This window comes from Schistocerca gregaria, chromosome 4 (assembly GCF_023897955.1).
Source record: "Schistocerca gregaria isolate iqSchGreg1 chromosome 4, iqSchGreg1.2, whole genome shotgun sequence".
NCBI lineage: Eukaryota > Metazoa > Arthropoda > Insecta > Orthoptera > Acrididae > Schistocerca > Schistocerca gregaria.
Window position 1 is genome coordinate 723,159,995 of NC_064923.1, and position 22,383 is coordinate 723,182,377.

General features: G+C 38.2%; 1 protein-coding gene across 1 annotated transcript in view; it reads right to left on the reverse strand.

The window, feature by feature from the left end:
* LOC126268156 (39S ribosomal protein L38, mitochondrial) overlaps positions 1-22,383 on the reverse strand; it is a 49,500-nt gene that overhangs the window by 23,999 nt on the left and 3,118 nt on the right. Inside the window, exons 3-4 of the mRNA XM_049973707.1 lie at positions 14,299-14,507; positions 6,641-6,759 (exon numbers count right to left, since the gene is read on the reverse strand). Of these exons, the coding sequence (XP_049829664.1) occupies positions 6,641-6,759; positions 14,299-14,507 (328 nt within the window). The remainder of the gene's footprint in view (positions 1-6,640; positions 6,760-14,298; positions 14,508-22,383) is intronic.

Below are 22,383 nucleotides of genomic sequence, written 5' to 3' on the forward strand. Positions count from 1 at the left end.
TTCTACCAAATAAATTAACAAACAATGGGGCTGAACCTCCTTGGTACACACAATGGGTGAAACACTGTTGCAGAAACAACAATACAAACATGCCAAATTTAAACAGACACAAAATCTCCAAGATTGGCGATCTTTTACAGAAGCACGAAATTTTGCACGGGCTTCAATGCAAGATGCTTATAACAGTTTCCACAATGAAAATTTGTCTCGAAACCTGGCAGAAAATCCGATGAGATTCTGGTCGTACGTGAAGTATGTTAGCGGTAAGAAACAATGAATGCCATCTCTGTAAGATAGCAATGGAGATACTATCGAAGACAGTGCTGCCAAAGCACAGATAGTACAAAACATTCTGAACATATTGCGAGATGAAGTGTATAGAGGTACAAAGGAAGGAAATGTGCCAAGAGAGATTCAAATTTAGAAAAAAAATAATATGAAGGTAACTCATGAAATTATTTATAGAACATCTGCACAAAACTCTGATGTTTCTATAACTCTTCTCCTTCATAATAAATGGAACTGAAAGAGTTTTTTTTTTTTTTTTTTTTAATTTCACTGAAATTATAATCTACCATAAAGGTAGAAAACCTCAGATTTTAACCAATGGAACAAGTTGACTTTAGAAGTGGACGTAGTACAATGGACCATTTATAAGCCACAGATAAAACTGCTGAATGGAGCAATGAGTATGAATTCCTACTTTTTGTGTGGGATTCACAGGTTCTGAGAAAACTTTTTACTTTGTCTCAATAAAATCTTTAGTGATAGCCCAAGAGACAACGTACACTGGTTCCACCTAAATGAGAACACTTGCAGTTAGGAATTCATAGATGGCATCTAGATGGATTGCAGATTAAGTCAGATGAATGAAGATGAACCAAGAAATCTATGTGCCCAAAAAAGAAGGTTTACAATCAGTGGTTTTGACTTGAGGCAGTGAGAGAGAAACATTTTTAATGGAGCTGGATGGGATATGAAGCCAGGTGAATGGCTGGTCGATGGACCAAGGAAGTTTTTTGCTGGGCTTCAGAAGATAAGAAAAGATGATGACCCAGTGGATGAAGTGTGGATGACATCAGAAAACATGCAGAAACAGCATATGTGTGTATAGCTGAAAACTGTAATGCATGGAAGAGTTGACAGGAGGCTTTCAGTCAGCAGCAGATATCAAATGGCTGATTACTGTGAGTATAAACTGATGTAAGATTCCAAATGTCTCCCATGTGGGTTAATTCTACTGACAAATTTTACTATCATTGAGGTCAAATAATTAAAACATTGTGGAACACAGTCAATGATTAGGAAGGTCTAATATATTGACAACTGGAGATTGTTCACAGATTCATCAAATTCAGCTCTGACAGCTACACTTCAGCTTAACAGCAACTTGTTTCCATGAAGGACATTGTAAGGGTTCCACTTTGGTTGTCCTTTACACATATCTACTTTACTAATTTCACATATTGGCCAATGTTAACTTTAGATGCCATTTTCAAGTGCTGTATATGTCAACATGACATAATATGCCCAACTATCTAGCAGCATAAATGGCAGTTGTGAAGGTGAGCACATAAAAGTGCAAGCGTTAGATATATGGCTATGGTACCCACATGAAGAAAATGATTGTTTCCGTCTATGCCAATTGGCTATGCAATTCATCATTATCTGCAGTAATTGTTACACAGGTTGTAGCCACTTTATGTGGTCTGTAACAGGGTTACATCAAATTCTATGTTTCTTGAATTTGTGGAGCAGCTGTTCAAAATGCATATTACTATACGAAGAAAAACTGACTTATGTTTCAACTACTGCATTCTGGAACAATAACTTTATTAACCACCTGCTGTCAGCTACAGACAAGACAAGCATATTTATATACCTGCATAAATTTTCAGGTCTTAACAAAGCTGAACATTGCACAATTTTCATGGTTTCTTTGCATTAAGTAACTGAGCACTTCACACTGGAACAGTGTGTTGTCATAGTGAAAACTTATTACGAACATGGTGAATGTTGTGCAGAGACTGCTTTCAAAGTCTGTGGAATGTTTGGTGAATGTAGTGTACCAAACAAGTAGACAGTAATGAGACTGATTGCCAACAGTAATTTTGTATAGCTCAATGGCTGAGTATAAGGCCTTTGATTGACCATCATTTTGGTGAATCACATGTCCCTAATCTACTGCTGAGGGAAGGGAACCTACAGTCTCACATGGAATCCGAGCCATGTGTTGTTCTTGGTAACTCTTCACATCATAGAGAGGTGAATACCAGATTAAAGGCAGACTGGGAATTTCTTTGGTCCACCAGGATTCAACCTCATGACTTATCCTCGAGGCATGAACTTTACTACTACACCACCAGACTAGACTATACTTGTAACACCAATATGTATGCCATAGATATTTTAACACTAACACTTTCATGCCATCTAAGTAAATATTGGTGTATCATTATCGAGTGAGTGCGCCAAGATTACTACTATCAGTCAGTAGCTAGACACTGATGTGTGAACATCCTGGAGGAGGGAAGAAAGGCAAAATTAGTTCCAAATTACTGGGGTTATTCCATGAAAAGTGAAGATTTTGTTACATCTGTAACACTTCCTGTTCCTTTGTTTAGTGGCAAATCAACCAGTCTGTATCATCAAATCTTAGCTATATATAGTGTCATATTCTGGGCTATCAATTTTATTTTTTGTTTTCATATAATACTTAAACATAAATTGTCCAAATATTACTTCCATAACCAAGGAATGACTCTACAAAAGAGCCTCAGATAGAAGTTCTATCAGCATGTCATGACATGGCATAGTGTGGAATGTTCCAAGAGATCTGACAGTGAAAAGAATAAATTTAATAGAACTGTACTCATACGAAAAGCCATGATTGCAAAATGCTTCCCAGCGCCCTCACTACCACAAATCAGTATTTTGACACATCCAGACAATGTGCAGATTATTTAGACATGTGTCAGTAGTGCTTCAATAAGCCAATTTATGCAATGATTTAATAGAGTTGTGAATTTTAATGCATGTGTATAGAGGGGAAAATCATTTACCTAAGTTATGTAGGCTATGTTATGGTCCTGTTCCTGATCCTGAAAGTCTGAGTGTCTAAAAAAGTGAAATTAATTATTTGATTTTTTTATAACACTAATAACTAAAGTGTTCAATGATTTGAGACACGTTATTCAATTAGTCTAAAGGATACTGCAGTACAGTATCTGCTCCACTTGAAACCTCAATTATCCTTGAGTTCATTCTGTGAAAAACATCACCACTGTGATTGATAACACTGCTGTAAGTCCAGTGAAATCAATCCACTGACTTTAATGAAAACTGAATAGTCCCTGAATTAGCATGCTACAAATTCTGAAAAAAGATCTGCAGATCTGGGTCAATAAAATCCAACCAACACAAGAAGAAAGACCAAACTATCATGAAAAGTGCCAAGCATTTGCCCACTGGGTGCTTGCCCAGCAAAAAAATGGACAACAATTTCACCAAGAAAATAATGTTCATTTATAAGACATACTGTGGTTCATGGGGGAGGTAAGAAGGAAATGACAAGTATTTTGGACAGGTCAGGAAAACTACTGGTGAATCCTGTGGATGCCTTGGGCAGATGGAGGGAATATTTTGAAGAGTTGCTCAATGTAGGTGAAAATACGATCAGCAATGTTTCAGATTTCGATGTAGAATGGGACAGGAATGATGATGGAAATAGGACCACATTTGAGGAAGTGGAGAAAATGGTCAATAGATTGCAGTGCAATAAAGCAGCTGGGGTGGATGAAATTAAGTCGGAACTCATCAAATACAGTGGAATGTCAGGTCTTAAATGGCTACACAGGATAATTGAAATGGCCTGGGAGTCAGGACAGGTTCCATCAGACTGGACAAAAGCAGTAATCACACCAATCTTTAAACATAGAAACAAAAAAGATTGTAACAACTACAGAGGTATCTCTTTAATCAGCGTGGTGGGTAAAATCTTCTCAGGTATTGTTGAAAGGAAAGTGCGAGTATTAGTCGAGGACCAACTGGATGAAAATCAGTGTGGGTTTAGGCCTCTTAGAGGTTGTCAAGACCAGATCTTTAGTTTACAGCAAATAATGGAGAAGTGTTATGAGTAGAACAGGGAACTGTATCTATGCTTGATAGATCTAGAAAAGGCATATGACTGGGTTCCTAGGAGGAAGTTATTGTCTGTTCTACGAGGTTATGGAATAGGAAGCAAACTTTTGCAAGCAATTAAAGGTCTTTACATGGATAGTCAGGCAGCAGTTAGAGTTGACGGTAAATTGAGTTCATGGTTCAGAGTAGTTTCAGGGGTAAGACAAGGCTGCAACCTGTCTCCACTGTCGTTCATATTATTTATGGATCATATGTTGAAAACAATAGACTGGCTGGGTGAGATCAAGATATGTGAACACAAAATAAGCAGTCTTGCATATGCGGATGACTTAGTTGTGATGGCAGATTCGATTGAAAGTTTGCAAAGTAATATTTGAGAGCTAGATCATAAATGTAAGGACTATGTTATGAAGATTAGCATCTCCAGAATGACACTAACGTCAGTGGGAAAGAAATATAAACGGATTGAGTGCCAAATAGGAGGAACAAAGTTAGAACAGGTGGACGGTTTCAAGTACTTAGGATGCATATTCTCACAGGATGGCAACATAGTGAAAGAACTGGAAGCGAGGTGTAGCAAAGCTAATGCAGTGAGCGCTCAACTATGATCTACTCTCTTCTGCAAGAAGGAAGTCAGTACCAAGACTAAGTTATCTGTGCACCGTTCAATCTTTCAAACAACTTTGTTGTATGGGAGCGAAAGCTGGGTGGATTCAGGTTACCTTATCAACAAGGTTGAGGTTACCGATATGAAAGTAGCTAGGATGATTGCAGGTACTAGCAGATGGGAACAATGGCAGCAGGGTGTCCACAATGAGGAAATCAAAGAAAAACTGGGAATGAACTCTATAGATGTAGCAGTCAGGATGAACAGGCTTAGATGGTGGGGTCATGTTACACGCATGGGAGAAGCAAGGTTACCCAAGAGACTCATGGTCAGCAGTAGAGGGTAGGAGGAGTCGGGGCAGACCAAGGAGAAGGTACCTGGATTCGGTTAAGAATGATTTTGAAGTAATAGGTTTAACATCAGAAGAGGCACCAATGTTAGCACTGAATAGGGGATCATGGAGGAATTTTATAAGGGGGCTATGCTCCAGACTGAATGCTGAAAGGCATAATCAGTCTTAAATGATGATGATGATGATGATTATAAGACATACTATCTGTTGAATGTCTTCATGAGCAAGCAAAATTGCACGATTTGGGGCACAAAAAACCCTCAAATAATTATGGAGAAGTCATTACAATCACAACAAGTGACTAGGTAGTATAACATTTTGGCTGAGGGTATAATGGTATAATATTCCTTTGAAGATGGTACTCGAAACACATTAACAGTGGAGGGTGAATGCTAACGCGATATGTTAAGTGTGTTTTCATAGTCTGAACTGAATTGTGTGCATGCTGAAGAGGTTTGGTGTCAGAAGATGGTGCAGTCAAGCAGACATTGACTGTTACGAGAGATTTTCCCTGACTCTCTGATTTCCTGCATTGGTGACATAAATTGGTTGCCCAGATTTTGTGATACGACACCATATGATTTCTTTTTGTAGGGGGATTTGAAATCTCATGTGTATGCCTACAAACCCCATCACTTCTGTGATTCAGCAGATAAATTCAAAGCTAGTGGTGCAAGTATTCCAAAAAGTTATGGAAAACTTCATCGAAAGGACAAGACAGTGCCTGCAGAGTCATAATATTATATTTCATACACTATCACAGGTAGTATACACTGCAATAGCATATAAATTCCTTAATTTCATCATTACATTTGTATGTTATTTTGGCCCAAATGTTGTGTTCTTTATAGGACATCCTTTATGAAGTAAGAAAATTGTAAAGATTTAACTATTAAGACAGACTATTGTGTGGAACATGTCTTTCATGTTATGCTTCTTACTTTTGCACTTGAACTTCTTACTCAAAAACAATTGTTCTGTAGGCAAAGAAAAAGGGATATGTTTTCTCTGGAAACTCCTTAACATGAACAAATGGTCAAGAAAAAAAATGGAATAAACTGATGTTAGCTAAACACTGCTAGATTCATTACAGAATCACTAACAACCATACACAAATGGTAATCAAAATGCTTCTGACTTCTGTATCCTTCCTATGAAGGAGAACTGCGAGGTAATACATTCATACACTTAAGGGTAGTTCTGAAAAGTGAAAATAGCTTTAAAAAAATGATACATACACTTTCATCTTAATGACCATTCTCATATTCAACAACATGAAAAACGTGACTATTAACTTTCTTTTAGCAAGAATATGGGGGAAAATGCTAAATTTTGATGGCTAATGTAATTTATAACTGTGCAACACAAAACAACCCATCAGTAACATGCTATTTAGGTGTTCTCATAAATTTTGTCTGCATTGTTCATCATCATTTTTCTTACGTACAAACATATTGCATTGCCAAGTTTTCACTACAATTGTAAGTACACAAATCTTTCACTATAAACATCAATTTCAGTTTAAGTCACATGATACTTACACAAACCAATGGACATATTCTGCATCCTTTAAAGTGAAGTGACCATCCGGATTTGTAAGAATCAGCGTCCAGAGGGTGTCTGCATCTGCGTCATATGACACTGCCGGTGCTGTGACTGCCTACATATTCAAATTAGAAAATTAGTTTAATATGAAACAAAGGACTTCTAAAATTACAATAACACCACACAAAAACTAATAAGAAAAATTTCAAACCGTCCACATTGCCTATACGTTTTTCTTTTTTCTTTCTCTTCCAATAAGCATGCCAATAGTGTCACTAATCAGGTATCCAGCCACATCTCAAGATGTGCCCTCACAATATTACTTCTGTCAGTGTTCGTTGCTCTACTTTCTAAACTTTACAGTTGGCAAGAGCATTACCTGTGAAAGACATTATAGCCTGGTACACAATTTTAATACAGCAGGAGTTTTTACAACAGCAAACATTCCACTGCAGAATGAAAGTTTAATTCTGGAAACAAACCAGTTTCTCAGCTGATGAAAACTCAGTTCTTAAATGGAAGCTGTAAGCCTTATAGCACAATACATCATTGAATTAGAAAAGAATCAGTGACATTAAGATAAATTTACTTGTTTGTTGATCTGAAAAAAACGTTGCATCACTCACAATTCAGCCCCAGTGTGAATGCTGTTGTTGACCACGGTATCTACATCTACATTTGTACTCCGCAAGCCATCCAATGGTGTGTGGCGGAGGGTACTTTACGTGCCACTGTCATTACCTCCCTTTTCTGTTCCAGTCACGTATAGTTCGCGGGAAGAACGACTGTCGGAAAGCCTCCGTACCTGCTCGAATCTCTCTAATTTTACATTTGTGATCTCCTCGGGAGGTATAAGTAGGGGGAAGCAATATATTCGGTACCTCATCCAGAAACACACCCTCTTGAAACCTGGCGAGCAAGCTACACCACGATGCAGAGCGCCTCTCTTGCAGAGTCTGGCACTTGAGTTTGCTAAACACATCCGTAACATTATCAATACTCATGGATAGGTTAATCGTGTGTTTTGTAAGCCATCTCCCTTGTTGATGGACTACATTTTCTAAGGACTCTCCCAATGAATCTCAACCTGGTACCCGCCTTACCAACAGTTAATTTTATATGATCATTCCACTTCAAATCGTTCTGCACGCATACTCCCAGATATTTTACAGAAGTAACTGCTACCAGTGTTTGTTCCGCTATCATATAGTCATACAATAAAGGATCCTTCTTTCTATGTATTCGCAATACATTACATTTGTCTATGTTAAGGGTCAGTTGAAACTCCCTGCACCAAGTGCCTATCCGCTGCAGATTTTCCTGCATTTCGCTACAATTTTCTAATGCTGCAACTTCTCTGCATACTACAGCATCATCCGTGAAAAGCCACATGGAAGTTCCGACACTATCTACTAGGTCATTTATACATATATTGTGAAAAGCAATGGTCCCATAACATTCCCCCGTGGCACTCCAGAGGTTACTTTAACGTCTGTAGACATCTCTCCATTGATAACAACATGCAGTGTTCTGCTTGCTAAAAACTCTTCAATCCAGCCACACAGCTGGTCTGATATTCCATAGGCTCTTACTTTGTTTATCAGGCAACAGTGCGCAACTGTTTTGAATGCCTTCTGGAAGTAAAGGAAAATAGCATCTACCTGGGAGCCTGTATCTAATATTTTCTGGATCTCATGAACAAATAAAGCGAGTTGGGTCTCTCACGATCGCTGTTTCCGAAATTCATGTTGATTCCTACACAGTAGATTCTGGATTTTCAGAAACGACATGATACGCTAGCCCAAAACATGTTCTAAAATTCTGCAACAGATCGACGTCAGAGATACAGGTCCATAGTTTTGCGCATCTGCTCGACGACCCTTCTTGAAAACTGGGACTACCTGTGCTCTTTTCCAATCATCTGGAACCTTCCATTTCTCTAGAGACTTGTGGTACATGGCTGATAGAAGGGGGGCAAGTTCTTTTGCATACTCTGTGTAGAATTGAATTGGTATCCCATCAGATCCAGTGGACTTTCCTCTGTTGAGCAATTCCAGTTGCTTTTCTATTCCTTGGACACTTATTTTGATGTCAGCCATTTTTTCGTTTGTGCGAGGATTTAGAGAAGGAACTTCAGTGCAGCCTTCCTCTGTGAAACAGCTTTGGAAAAAGGTGTTTAGTATTTCAGATTTATACGTGTCGTCCTCTGTTTCATTGCCATCATCATCTCGGTGTGTCTGGATATGCTGTTTCGAGCCATTTACTGATTTAACGTAAGACCAGAACTTCCTAGGATTTTCTGTCAAGTCGGTACATAGAATTTTACTTTCGAGTTCACTGAACACTTCACGCATAGCCCTCCTTACGCTAACTTTGACATCATTTAGCTTCTGTTTGTCTGAGAGGTTTTGGTTGTGTTTAAACTTGCAGTGAAGCTCTCTTTGCTTTCGCAGTAGTTTCCTAACTTTGTTGTTGAATCACGGTGGGTTTTTCCCGCCCCTCACAGTTTTACTTGGCACGTACCTGTCTAAAACACATTTTACGATTGCCTTGAACTTTTGCATAAACATTCAACATTGTCAGTGTCGGAACAGAAATTTTCGTTTTGATCTGTTAGGTAGTCTGAGTATGTAGTATAAGTATGTTGCTGATAATTAAGCAGCTGGAAATTTCTCTGAAGCTGTCACATGATTCGAAGCTTCTACCAATGAATCTGCAAAACAAGAGAGACATACCAGAGATGCCGATGTCACCTCACGTACTATCCTTTCACGGATACTGTCTCCTTTCCAATAATACATGACCTATTACAAAATATCAAACTGAGTGTGAGTGGGGTGTCAGTGGTAGCTTTAGAGGCCTTGTAAAGGGAAGGTAAGAGTTTGTTAATTGTACGCAGTCTGAACATTCAACGAATAACAGAGTCATGACAGCAAGGGATAAGACTGATCATATATGCCTAGTGGCCACATTTGACATACAGAAGAGGCTGCTCCAGCAGTCACTTAGGGAAAGGGGTGCAATTAGCTGTAACATGTGACACAACGGAATGAATTATGCCTGTCACCAGGGCTCCAACTGAATACAGATCAAGCATGAAAACAGAAAGAAAGTGAACTGAATTGTGAAATATAAAGCAAAATAGAAACAGTGAATGATATGAGGTAAGAAATGCCATACTGAGCGAAAGTAAATTGACTCATCATCGTGGTTAAGTGGTCATGGCGATGGGCTGTCAAATGGGCGATCTGTGTTCAAAACTCTGGCGTGCCAAGTATTTTTTTTTCTTATTTTCACAACATTATGAACCATCCGTCCAGTCATTGACATGTTTGTTCTCTTTCTATAGCTTTGGCATTTGTCATACCATACATTGGTTATACAATATGAGTCATGTGGTAAGAATATATTACCATCGCATTTAAATGTGATGAACAGTGGGAGCAGGCGAGATACCACTTAAGACATCTCCAAGAAATTAAAACAACACATAAACGGATGTGAACTATGTTACAATAAAAAAATTCAAGAGTCAAAACTTCCAAAAAGGAAAGCTACTTAAAAAAAATGTTAAAAACACATTCTGACACAGCACAGAGAAACTGTGTGAATTTGAAACTGTTGCGTTCATTTGTTGCAGCTTATGTGACAAACTATTATGTTTTCATCATTTCCTTGGGAGTGATCACATTCACATTCATTCGAACACCTAAATCGGGCAAGGAGGCATATCTCACTTACTTACCTGGCGTACAAATTAGGTGCGTCAGTATGAGATTCCTATCATATGATACGATTACTACCACTAATGCCATACATGACACACCAAACATGTTTTCCGGTGGATAGTTCAGTTGACTTGTCACATTGTCGTCAAATGTTTGCAGTTCCCATTCGAAAGCCAATTCCTTTCGGCTGGTAATAGAGAAGCTGTGCAGAATCAACTGTCATTACAGTTATTATAGGTCCCTTCCTTACACCCCACTGTTGCGAACAGGTGTTACACCATGACACAGACACAAATTTAGATTAAAAAAAATGGCACAAGTGAGGTTCAAACAGGACTCGTCTGCATGCCAGTCCAACACCGTGACCACATAGCCACGATGTCACTGCTATGTCAAGCTGCCCTATATTGCATTTCTTGTCCTTTGACCGTTGGCTGTTTCTATTTTGCTTTCTTTTTCATAGATCAGTACACCTTCTTCCTGTTTTCATTCTTGACCTGTGTTCAGTTTTAGATCGGCTGTCCACTGGGCCCTCTTACCACTGAACCTGACGGGTGTACAATGGGGAGACTCCCTTCTGAATTTCAACAAAGCTCACAATCTGCAGCACTGTGCCCAGAAATGATAGTGGCTCCATGGTGCTGGGTCAAATAGAGGTTTGAATCAGACATTTTGAAAGTTCTGTGACAAACTAGGCTGTGACTTCCTAGACTTGTGCCATAGGCTTGAGTACTGAAGAGTCCCCATAAATAGCTCGGGGGTGTACTGTACAACAGAGGCTGCTACTCATGCAGCTCAATGTGTACGTGTTGCACACAATGCTTTTTCTTTTTTTTTAATTAAAGTAGTGTGCAATGTAACTGGGACAAGATATTTAAACTTTAACTTTACATACTTAATACTATATTATAATAGTTCGTATCTCACTGAATATTAATAATTAACGTCTCCTCATTTTGCTTTAATGAGTTTCTGAACATTTAGTGGCATAGATTCAACTAGGTTAAAGCAAATGTTTTGTAGTTCATCGACATGAAACCACACTTTCATCACATTTACTAACATCCATTTGATGAACAGTCCATTTACCAAGATGCCTTTTCACAATACTTCACAAATTCTTGGTGGGATTTAGGTCTGGTGAATTACCAGGCCATTGAAGCACATTAATGTTGTTTCCTTTCACAAATGTCTTGACTGCTCTATAAGTCTGACATAGGCTAGACAATATTGAAATGTTCCTTTATCATCTGCAAAGGTCTGTAGGAGTGTCACATCCCTGAACCCAAGAATTTCCATGTATATGGTTCAATTCCTCATGCCCCAGACCCACCTGCAGTGAAGAAAGCCCAAAACATTTTTTGGGAGAATATTTTGTGGTCTGTTCAAGACGTTCCGCTCTGATGGTTCTTACTTGTGTCGTGAGGATGAAGTCTACTGTTCCTTAGCATAGTTTTGTCAGTTGTAGGAGTGGTTTTTCATTTCTGTCCCTGTCTGCCTTTTCTCTTTGGAGACAATGAGGCATTATCACTAAATGCCCTATTAAGTCTTGAAACACTAGATTTTCCCACACCAACAACAGGGGCAATCTCTCTTATAGTCATAGATGTGTGTTCATGAAGAGCAACTATTTTTGCCAGCTTTTTACATGAAATGTCCCTTTTAACACAAACACCAAGTTTTCCTCTCAAAAACACAGAAACAACACACACTGTTGCTACACATAGAAGCACTCGGCTGAACTCGGGGGGGGGGGGGGGGGGGGGGGGGGGGGGGGGGGGGGGGGGGGGGGGGGGGGGGGGGGGTGTACGGTACAATAATTGTTCATAGTCAAGGCAACAACAGTCCACGAAGAGTACATAAACTGGGCAGATAAAATTCATTACAGCTAACCAACTTCATTCAATTCCTTGTAAAAAAAAAAAAAAAAAAAAAAAAAAAAAAAAAAAAAAAAAACTTGTCCCATTTAATTTCCTCATTAGGATACTCTCCACTCAGTGCATAAAAGATAGTCGTATTAGCACAGGGCCCAAAAATCAGGTGATTGAAGGTAGCCAGCAACTATCCTGTAAAAGACTACCTACAAAGTTTCAACTACCAATATGAATTGAGGCACCTACAAATATCCTAAAATTCTAATGTAGTCTTCCCATAGTGTTCCTGAAGAAAAAATTAGTTTAATTACAGCGAGTAGAGATGCATTGAAGCAATCATTCTTCCTGCCCTCCATAGGCAAATAGTACAGGAATTAACCCAACAGAGAGATACAATGTTTAGTACAATCTCTTTTCTTTGCCAACTGTTTTGACTCATCAACTGTCAATTCACTGGCACGAAACAATTTTTGTTGAGGCTTTTCTTACAGTGACCATCTCTGCAATCTGAGTAATCAAGTTGAACCTTATAACACTCCACCAAAACACCAAATGATGGCTGATGAAGTATGCCAACAGTTTATGACAATGGACAAGTGGCACAACTTGTAGTTTGGAAACTACAGCCACCAAACTCAAACTATACCTTTGCTTACAGGGCTGCACCTGATTCTCACCTTTAAGTGCCACCCTGGAAGCAAATGTAGCTTAGGCATGCTATGAACTTTGTGAGCATTACTACCAATTTATCAGATACCACTTCCTCATAAGTAACTACACACGGTGATTTTACTAAAAGGAGACAAACTGTGGGAAATGATTCCTGAGAGGATAAGGAGCAAAAAGAGTCATATGGACATACGGCTCAAAATGCATGGTGCCTATGTTAGAGGGTATTTATAAATTCATCATAATAGTGCAGCACAATGCAGTGTATGACAAGCTGTGATGAGACCACCATTAGACTAGGTGTTTGCAGTTGTCCCTAAAGGTCCCTAAGCATGCACAAAACAACACAGCAGTAACTAACTACACACATGTTCAGATGAGTCACCCTGCAACCGAATGGCATCACAGACAACATGGATGTGTTATTTCAGTGCCTTCATGTCCAGGATGGACTGTGATTACATGACTTCTTTCAGGTGCACCAACAAGTAGATATCTAAAGGACTGAGATCTGGGACTGTGGAACTGGGCTAGAGCACTCTCATATGGTGGTAACATTACCCTTCATACCACAAAAGACACATCTTCCAGCAGTAGAGGCACGGTTCCTCACAGGAAGTGCAGACATGCTTTGTCAGTGGGGCATTGTGGAGGAAGAGTGACTCATCCTACAAAGTGGTCATCAATAATCCCTGCCAAAACCTTGAGGTTGAATCAGTACTAATGACTCACTGCCATCATACCATGGGGATTCATCGTAGACCACAGGTGGGTTTAGTGAAGGACGATAATACTGCCCCTCAGAAGGATAGCTTCATATGCAAATAGGACAGAGGAAAGAAATCCCTGCACTATGGTGATCTGTGAAACAATCCAGTAACAAAACCATCACCATGGAGGCAAGTTCATACCTAGTAATACTGGACACATTATGACACAAAAACAGGCAGTTGTCATAGAGAAAGTTCCACGCAGTTGTCTGGCTTACTCCACGCTGGAAGACTGTCTGCGTGGTGCTGGTATCGGGGTCATACTCTACAGTGTTCAACACTCTTTTCTCCAAGACTTATGTAAGTACTGGGTGCACCTGCCCTTCATGGCTACCCATTCCCATAACTGTGCTTGTCCCACACAAATGACATACTGTTACCAACAGTTTATGGTGCAACTGCTGTTGACTCATACAACAGTGCTACCACCTGTCCATTGCCATTTGCCTCATCTCTCAGCACTGCACTTACTTGATACATGTCCACACCACAATGAGTTGACAACAGCAGTGAGGCAGATGCCCCTTGTTTGTTTTATTTTCTTGTTTTTAACAGAATAAAATAAAATAAAATAAACGGAAATATGATCACACTATATTTTCAATATTTTTACCTCAGAAGGTTTGATGACATTGCCTCGGTGCACAGCGGCAAATGTGTCTTCACTCTGCTTATAATGCACATCAAGCATAACAGAGGGGAAGAAATATGCATCTCCAAAAAGATCATCATAGATGCCATAATGGTCAGCAACTGATTTTATCTGTGATGCTGCTGATTCTCTTTTCCAAATTTCTTTCACTTCATTGAGGGGTATTTCCACTGAAATAACAAATACTTCATTTAGAGATAGTTGTGAAAGGCAGAAGGTAATATCAGACCAAAAAATATGTTAATGGCAATAAAAGCATTATAATTCATGAGTGGAGGAATTAGTCTCTCTCTGCCCTCTAACCTTAATACAAGCTCATCTGCAAAGGCGTTAATAGTTGTACTCTTTATCACACCAGCTTTCAATCTTTTGTCCTATCAGTTAATAATCCACAGTTGCAAAATACTAATACAAATTACCTAAAACAGAATCGAACAACTGGTAGAAGCCAACACTGACCAAAATTAATTTGGGTTTCAGAGAAACACAGGAACACACAAAGCTATACCGGCCCTATGACTTACCTTGGAAGACAAGAGTCTAGAAAGGCAAACTCGCATTTGTAGCATTCATAGATTTAGAAAGAGCATTTGATAAAGATGACTGGAATACCAGTACATGCTTCAGGGTTCTGAAGTTACGAAATATAGAAGATTATACAACTTGTACAGAAACGAGACTGCTGTCAAACGACATGAAAGGAAGGCAGTAATTTAGAACATAGTGACAAAGGGGTGCACCCTAACCCCTCATGTTATTCAATTTGTACATTAAGTAAGCTGTAAATGAAACTAAGGAAAAATTTGGAAAGGGAATTAAAGTACTGGGAGAAGAAATGAGAACTTTAATACCTGTCAATGACAATGTAATCCTGGCAAAGACAGCTACGGACTTGTAGAGAAGTTGAATGGTATGGATATGACCTTACAACGAGATTATAAAATAAAAACCAGTTAGCTAATTATATGATGTGAGTAGGTGCAGTAGACAAAGTGCTTCCATGACAGATCACCTCCACCTCTGTCTGTCACTGCACTTTGCTGCCATGCACCCAGCTACTTTTGGCCATCGGCTTTCTGGAACACAAATAATGTGCCCCAGTCAGTGATGATTACGTATTTTCATTACAGTCATTGTATGTGGAGTAGAGTTCAACATTTTGATGGATTCTCTATTCTCCATAAAAAAAATGGTCCATAGATTTATGAAGAACTTTTCCTTCAAACACCAACAAACTATTCAAGTCTTGTCCCATAGTGTGGAGCCTTAGGACAACAACTGTCAGGTTTCAATGTCACCTGCAACTGACTTGGCTGAAAGGTTCCTATCTTAAATATCAACGATACTGAAACAAAGGTGATGGAGTGTTGCTGAATTAAATCAGGCGGTGCTAAGGTACTAAACGAGAAGATCAGATGCTACAAGTTATTGATGAGTTTTGCTCTTTGGGCAGCAATATAGCTGAAAATGGCAAAAGCAATGAAGATGTAAAATGCAGACTAACAATAGCAAGAAAATAATTTCCCTAAAAGGATACATATGTAGGCATGATCAAAAAGTAACAGCAATTTTTTAATTTCACGGGCTTTATACATTCCTTTTTTTTTAAATCTTGTACACATGTTCCTGAAGTATGCTTGCATTTCAGCTGTTTCGAATAGTTAGTTTGTTGACAGTCAAAAAATGATTACATGTGTGTTCAAGCACTCGAATTTTTACTTTAAAAAAAGATGAATCAAAGAATTTGCGTTAAATTTTACATGAAAAATGGAAAAAAGTATAGCACTGCATTCTAAATGCTGAGTGATTTTTTGCGAAACTGTTATAAGAAAGACAAGAGTTTATGAGAGATCAAAATGTTTCAGAGATGGCCGAGAAGATGTTGAGGACAACAACCGGCCTGGATGTCCTAGCACATCAATTATTGATGACAATCAGGAAGAAGTGAAAAAAGTGGTTCTGGAAAATCACCCAACCACCATCAGAGAGGTTGCTAATGATATCGGCATCTTCTTTGGTTCATGCCAAGTAATTTTTTCAGGTCTTTTGGGCATGAAATGTGTAGCAGCAAAGTTTGTTCTGAAATTGTTGATTTTTTTACTAAAAGCAATGCCGTGTAGACATTGCTCAGGTACTTCCAAATGACATCAACAACAAACCAGACCTTTTAAAGAAGGTTATTACAGGTGACAAAATAGGGGTGTATGGGTATGACATCAACATCAAGGCCCAATTGTCCCTATGGAAACTGCGTGAAGAGCCATGACTGAAAATAATTCAACATGTCTAATCACATGCGAAGGTTCTTCTCACTGTTTTCTCTGATTACAATGGGATAGTGCATCATTAGTTCCTGTCTTATGGTCATAAGAAGGAAGACAACCTGGAAGTTATGCAGTGTTTGCATGAAGCAATCCAAAGAAAACTACCACAATTGTGGCAAAACCACTCATTGAAATTACATCATGATAATGCTCCCCTCACACCTCAATGCTTGTTCTTGATATTTTGGGGGGGAAAAAGCAAATACAGTTTTGTTGCCTCAGCCACTGTATTCTCCAGACATGGTCCTCTGCAACTTCTTTCTCTACCCGAGGCTGAAGACAACCATGAAAGGACGTCATTTTGCTACCACTGATGAGATAAAAATAGAATTGCTGAAGGAGTTGAACACTATAATGAAAAGTGAGTTCCAGAAATGTTTCCATGATCGAAAAAAGCACTGGGTCAAGTGCATTATATCTGAGAGGGATTATCTGACAGGGGCAAACTTGATGTTAATGAATAAGTAAAGATTCTTTAAGAAAAACAAAAACTCCTGTTACTTTTTAGTCACACCGCATACACTTAAACGCAAATAAGTCTTTCATGAAGGTATTTGGAATGCAGCCCTGCACCCTACAGAAGCAAAACATGGACGATAAACAGTTCACACAAGAAGAGAATGGAAGCTTTTGAAATGTGCTACAGAAGAATGCTGTAGATTAGATGAGTAACAAATAAGGAGGTACTGAAGCGAATTGGTGAGAAAAGTTATTTATGGCCCAACCTGACTAAAATATGAGACAGATTGATAGAACACGCCCTGAGACTTCAATGGATAGTTAACTTGGTAATGGTGGAGGGGGGCAGTTTGACAGTGAAGACATTTGCACAGGATAGACTAAAGGTGTGTTCACATAATGCCTTTTTTTGTATGCGTACACATTTGAGCATATGTAATTAATTGGAAGTGGAGAGCATCTGTCATAGGATACTGTTTCCAGCGTTTGGTGGGAATCTCTTGTGTTGTTTAGCAGATGGCTGGCAGATAAAAGTTTCATTGTGTACTGTGTCATGGTTATGCTTTCAGATGATTTGTAGGAAATGATGTCTCTTGATTCCAAAGAAAGTGTACTGGTATTTATGAGAACAAACAAAGAAAAGTCACATTGAACTCTGCTTCTGAAGATAACTTGCACAAAAATTTAAGGTGCAGATGCCCTGTAGTTCAAGTAAAGACTCGATGTGGCAAAAATTAAAAATAAGATAAAACATCATTAGCCATATTACTGTAAAAAATATGATAAAACTTTGAGTAGAGAAATAGAAAAAAAGCAGCTGACAAATTTATTAAAAGTGAATGTGGAAACTGGCATTCCTGCTTTGGTGACTTAATAGTCAACTGACAGTAGACAATGGACGACTGGAGTTCCTATCCAAACTACTAGAAACTGACGCAAAGGACACTGAGAATGCAAACACGACCTCTATTATAGCAGATTCTGGGGTCAATGACATTTCCAAATATATCAAGCCTGAGAACATTAATATATAGTATTTTTGAGTGAAATTATGTAAATCATTTTTTATAAAATAAAATACAAACAACATAATGTAAGCCAACTACACTTTCCATAATCGCTAAATATCTTCCACATAATCACTAAGAGCATCACTTAAGTATTTCATACCTACAGGAATATTTGTTGAAATGTTTTGTTTTGAAAGCAAAACAAATAACTCAAACTACTACAAAAGTCATTAGTTGCCAGATAAATAATATTTCTAGTCTTATTGCTGCAAAAATTGCATTATGCACAACAGTACCTTGCCTAATGACATTTTTCTACGAACTTCATTTCTCAAACAGAAAATCAAAATATTGCTGCAACACCCTTCCGAAATTCGGAAAAAACAGCCATTGCTTTGTATTTATCACAGCTTAGGACACCTGTTTTATTTAGAGACGGTTTTACGCATAGTCGCCTTCGTGTTTTTTGTGTTTTACATACAGCCTTTTATCACAATAAATGCAGAAAAGAAGTGGACAGAAATCAGACTGCTTGAACAATGAGACACTGTGTGGATACCAAAGTGTGCACATGCACTGTAGATTATTTCCACAAATTTTTGCATATGTGCTTTTATGCCACATGTCTGTGCTTTGCAGAGCTGTATCACCAATTTTCATACTGAATAGGAGAATGAACACCTTTCTTGTCAATGTTCCAAGATATCTGACACCAAACCCAACCAATGCACATCTTGAACCATTGACATTTCAGATTACAGTCTGTAGATACATACATATTAAATACTGACAAGTATTGTGCTAAAAAGAATGTTTTTGGACAAATCTTGTTTCAGGCTTGACAGAAAATACTACCCTAATAAGCCTATGGAAACACTGGTGTCAACATTTAGTACAACATATTTCTTTACATCCTTTCCACAACAACAACATCGAAGAACATACGTGGAATGTACAAATGTACTGACATACTATGGCAAAGGCTACTTAAATGACTGTGTAACAATATTTTCAGCCATTTCTTAATTATTTTCCTGCCTTGTTACCCATTTGGATCACAAAAATAACTAATCATCATGTAACTTCCAGATGCAGATTATTTATTTGTAATATATGGAACCAATGATGGGAAATGCTAACCAATGTATACTCTCAGATTAAGATAGGTTAGCAAATTTAAAAAGGAAAATGGACCAGTTGAAGTTAGAAATCAAGAAGTTTGATGGCAGAAAAAACAGGACTTGTGGTCAGGTGAATACAGGGTTATAAATACAAAATTAAATAGGGGTAATGCAGGAATAGGTTTAACAATGAACAATAAAATAGGAACGCTACTATGAACAAAATAATGAACACATTATTGTAGCCAAAACAGACACGAAGCCGCACTCACCATAGTAGTACAAGTATATATGCCAACTACATCCACAGATGATGGAGACATTGAAGAAATGTATGATGAGATACAAGAAATTATTCAGATACTTAAGCAAGACAAAAATTTAATAGTGATGGGGGACCAGAATTGGACAGCAGGAAAAGGAAGAGAAGGAAAAATACTAGGTAAAAATGGACTGGAGGGGAAAGGAATGAAAAAGGAAGCCACCTGGTAGAGTTTTGCACAGAGCATAATTTAATCATCAATAACACATGGTTTAAGAATTATAAAAGCAGGTTGTATACATGGAAGAAGCCTGGAGATACTGGAAGGTTTCAGACTAATAATGTAATAGTAAAATAGAGATTTAGGAAATATTAAATTGTAAATCATTTCCTGGGGCAGATGTGAATTCAGACCACAGTTTATTGGTTATGAACTATAGTTAAAACTGAAAAGATTGAAAAAAAGATAGAAAGTTAAGAAGATGGAACATGAATAAGTTGAAAGAACCAGAATTTGCTGCAAGTTTCAGAAGGAGCATTAGGCAAAGGTTGACTAGAACAGGGGAAAGGAATACAGTATCAGATGAATGGGTAGCTTTAAGAGATGAAACAGTGAATGCAGCAAAGGATCAGATAGGCAAAGAGACAAGACCTAGTAAAAGCCTTCAGATAACACGAGAGATATTGAATTTAACTGATGAAAGGATAAAATATAAAATGCAAAAATGAAGCAAATGAAAGGGAACACAAAAGCTTAAAAAATGAGATTGACAGGAAGTGTAAAATGACTAACCAGGAATGACTATAGTAGAAATATAAGGATTTCGAATCAAATTTCATTAGGGGAAAGATAGACACTGTCTACAGGAAAGTTAAAGAAGCGTTTGGTGAAAAGAGAAGTGGCTGTATGAATATCAAGAGCTAAGATGGGAAACCAGTACTACGCAAAGAAGGGAAAGCTGAAAGGTGGAAAGAGTATTTAGAGGGCCTATATAAGGAAGGTGAACTTGACAGCAATATTACAGACATGGAACTGGACATAAATGGAAGATGAGACAGAAAATACAATACTGCAAGAAGAATTTGACACAGCTCTGAAAGACCTAAGTTGAAACAAGGCCCCCAGAATAAACAACACTCCGTCAGAACTACTGATAGGCCAGGGAGAGCCAACCATGACAAAATTCTTCCATCTGGTGTGCAAGGTGTATGAGACAGGCAAAATACCCTCACACTTCAAGAAAAATGTAAAAATTCCAATTCCAAGGAAAACAGGCGCTGACAGTTTTGAAAATTACCAAACTATCAGTTCAATAAGTCATTGTTGCAAAATAGTAACATGAATTCTTTACAGAAGAAGAATGGAAAAACTGATTGAAGCTGACTTCAGGAAAGATCAGTTTGCATTGCAGAGAAATGTAGGAACACACAAGGCAACCCCTCACCTTATGACTTACCTTAGAAGACAGGTTAAGGAAAGGGAAACATACTTTATAGCATTTGTAGGCTTAGAGAAAGCTTTTGACAACACTGAGTGGAATACCGTTTTTCACATTGTGAAAGTAGCAGGGATAAAATACAGGGAGCGAAAGGCTACTTACAAATTCTACAGAAACCAGAAGGCAGCAATAAGAGACGAGAGGCATGAAAGGAACGCAGTGGTTGAGAAGGGAGTGAGATAGGGTTGTAGCCTATCCCCGATGTTATTCAATCTGTACTCTGAACAAGTACTAAAGGAAATGAAAGAAAAAAATTAAGTTGGAATTAAAGTCCAGGGAGAGGGAATATAAACTTGAAGGTTTGCTGATGACATTGTAATTTGTCAGAGACAGCAAAGGACTTGGAAGAGCAGTTGAACAGAATGGACAGTGTCTAGAAAGATGGGTATAAAGTGAACATCAACAAAAGCAGAACAAGAATAATGGTATGTAGTCAAATTAAATCAGGCGATGCTGAGGGCATTAAATTAGGAAATGAGACACATAAAGTAGCAGATGAGTTTTGCTATCTGCACAGCAAAATAACTGATGATGGTCAAAGTAGAGAGAGTATAAAATGTAGAATGACAATGGCAAGAAAAGCATTTCTGAAGAAATCTGAATAGAATTGGGAAGACAAGAAATTTGTGCCACAACCTGACCAAAAGAAGGTATGGTTGATACGACACATTCTGAGACATCAAGGGGTCACCAACTTAGTACTGGAGGTGGAGGGAAGTGTAGGAAGCAAAAGCCGTAGAGGAAGACCAAGAGATAAATACATTAAGCAGATTCAAAAGCATATAGGATGTAGTAGTTATTAAGAGATGACGAAGCTCGCACAGGAGAGAGTAGAATGGAGAGCTGCATGAACCAGTCTTCGGACTGAAGACCACCACCACCACCACCACCCTCAGATTGATACCTGATGAAGCAAAGTTTTTATTTTGAATGTTTTGAAAATACTTCATACTTAGAATAAATTTACGAATTTTTTAATCAGATGATTAACACTAAGCATGACAGAGTGATGAAATAGTGGATAATTTGTAATAGAAGAACAATATGAGTTATGACAGACTGCTACTAACCACACAAAGGTGGTGTTGAACATCAGACATGCACATTGAAAAGTAGACTATTATTATAATAATTCAAACAATGATGAAACAGATCAAATTAAACAATGAAAATGTGAAATTTTATTAGTGATCCATATTCTTACAGTAATCAGTTATTGAGCAGTTTTTCTCTTAGGATGCCAGCCTCCATAGTCGAGTGGTTAGCATGGCTGACTGTCCAGCAGCGGGACTGAGTTTGATTCCCAGCTGGGCTGATGATTTTAGCCACTTGTGGACTGTATGTTGTTTTGTCCTGATCATAATCGACATG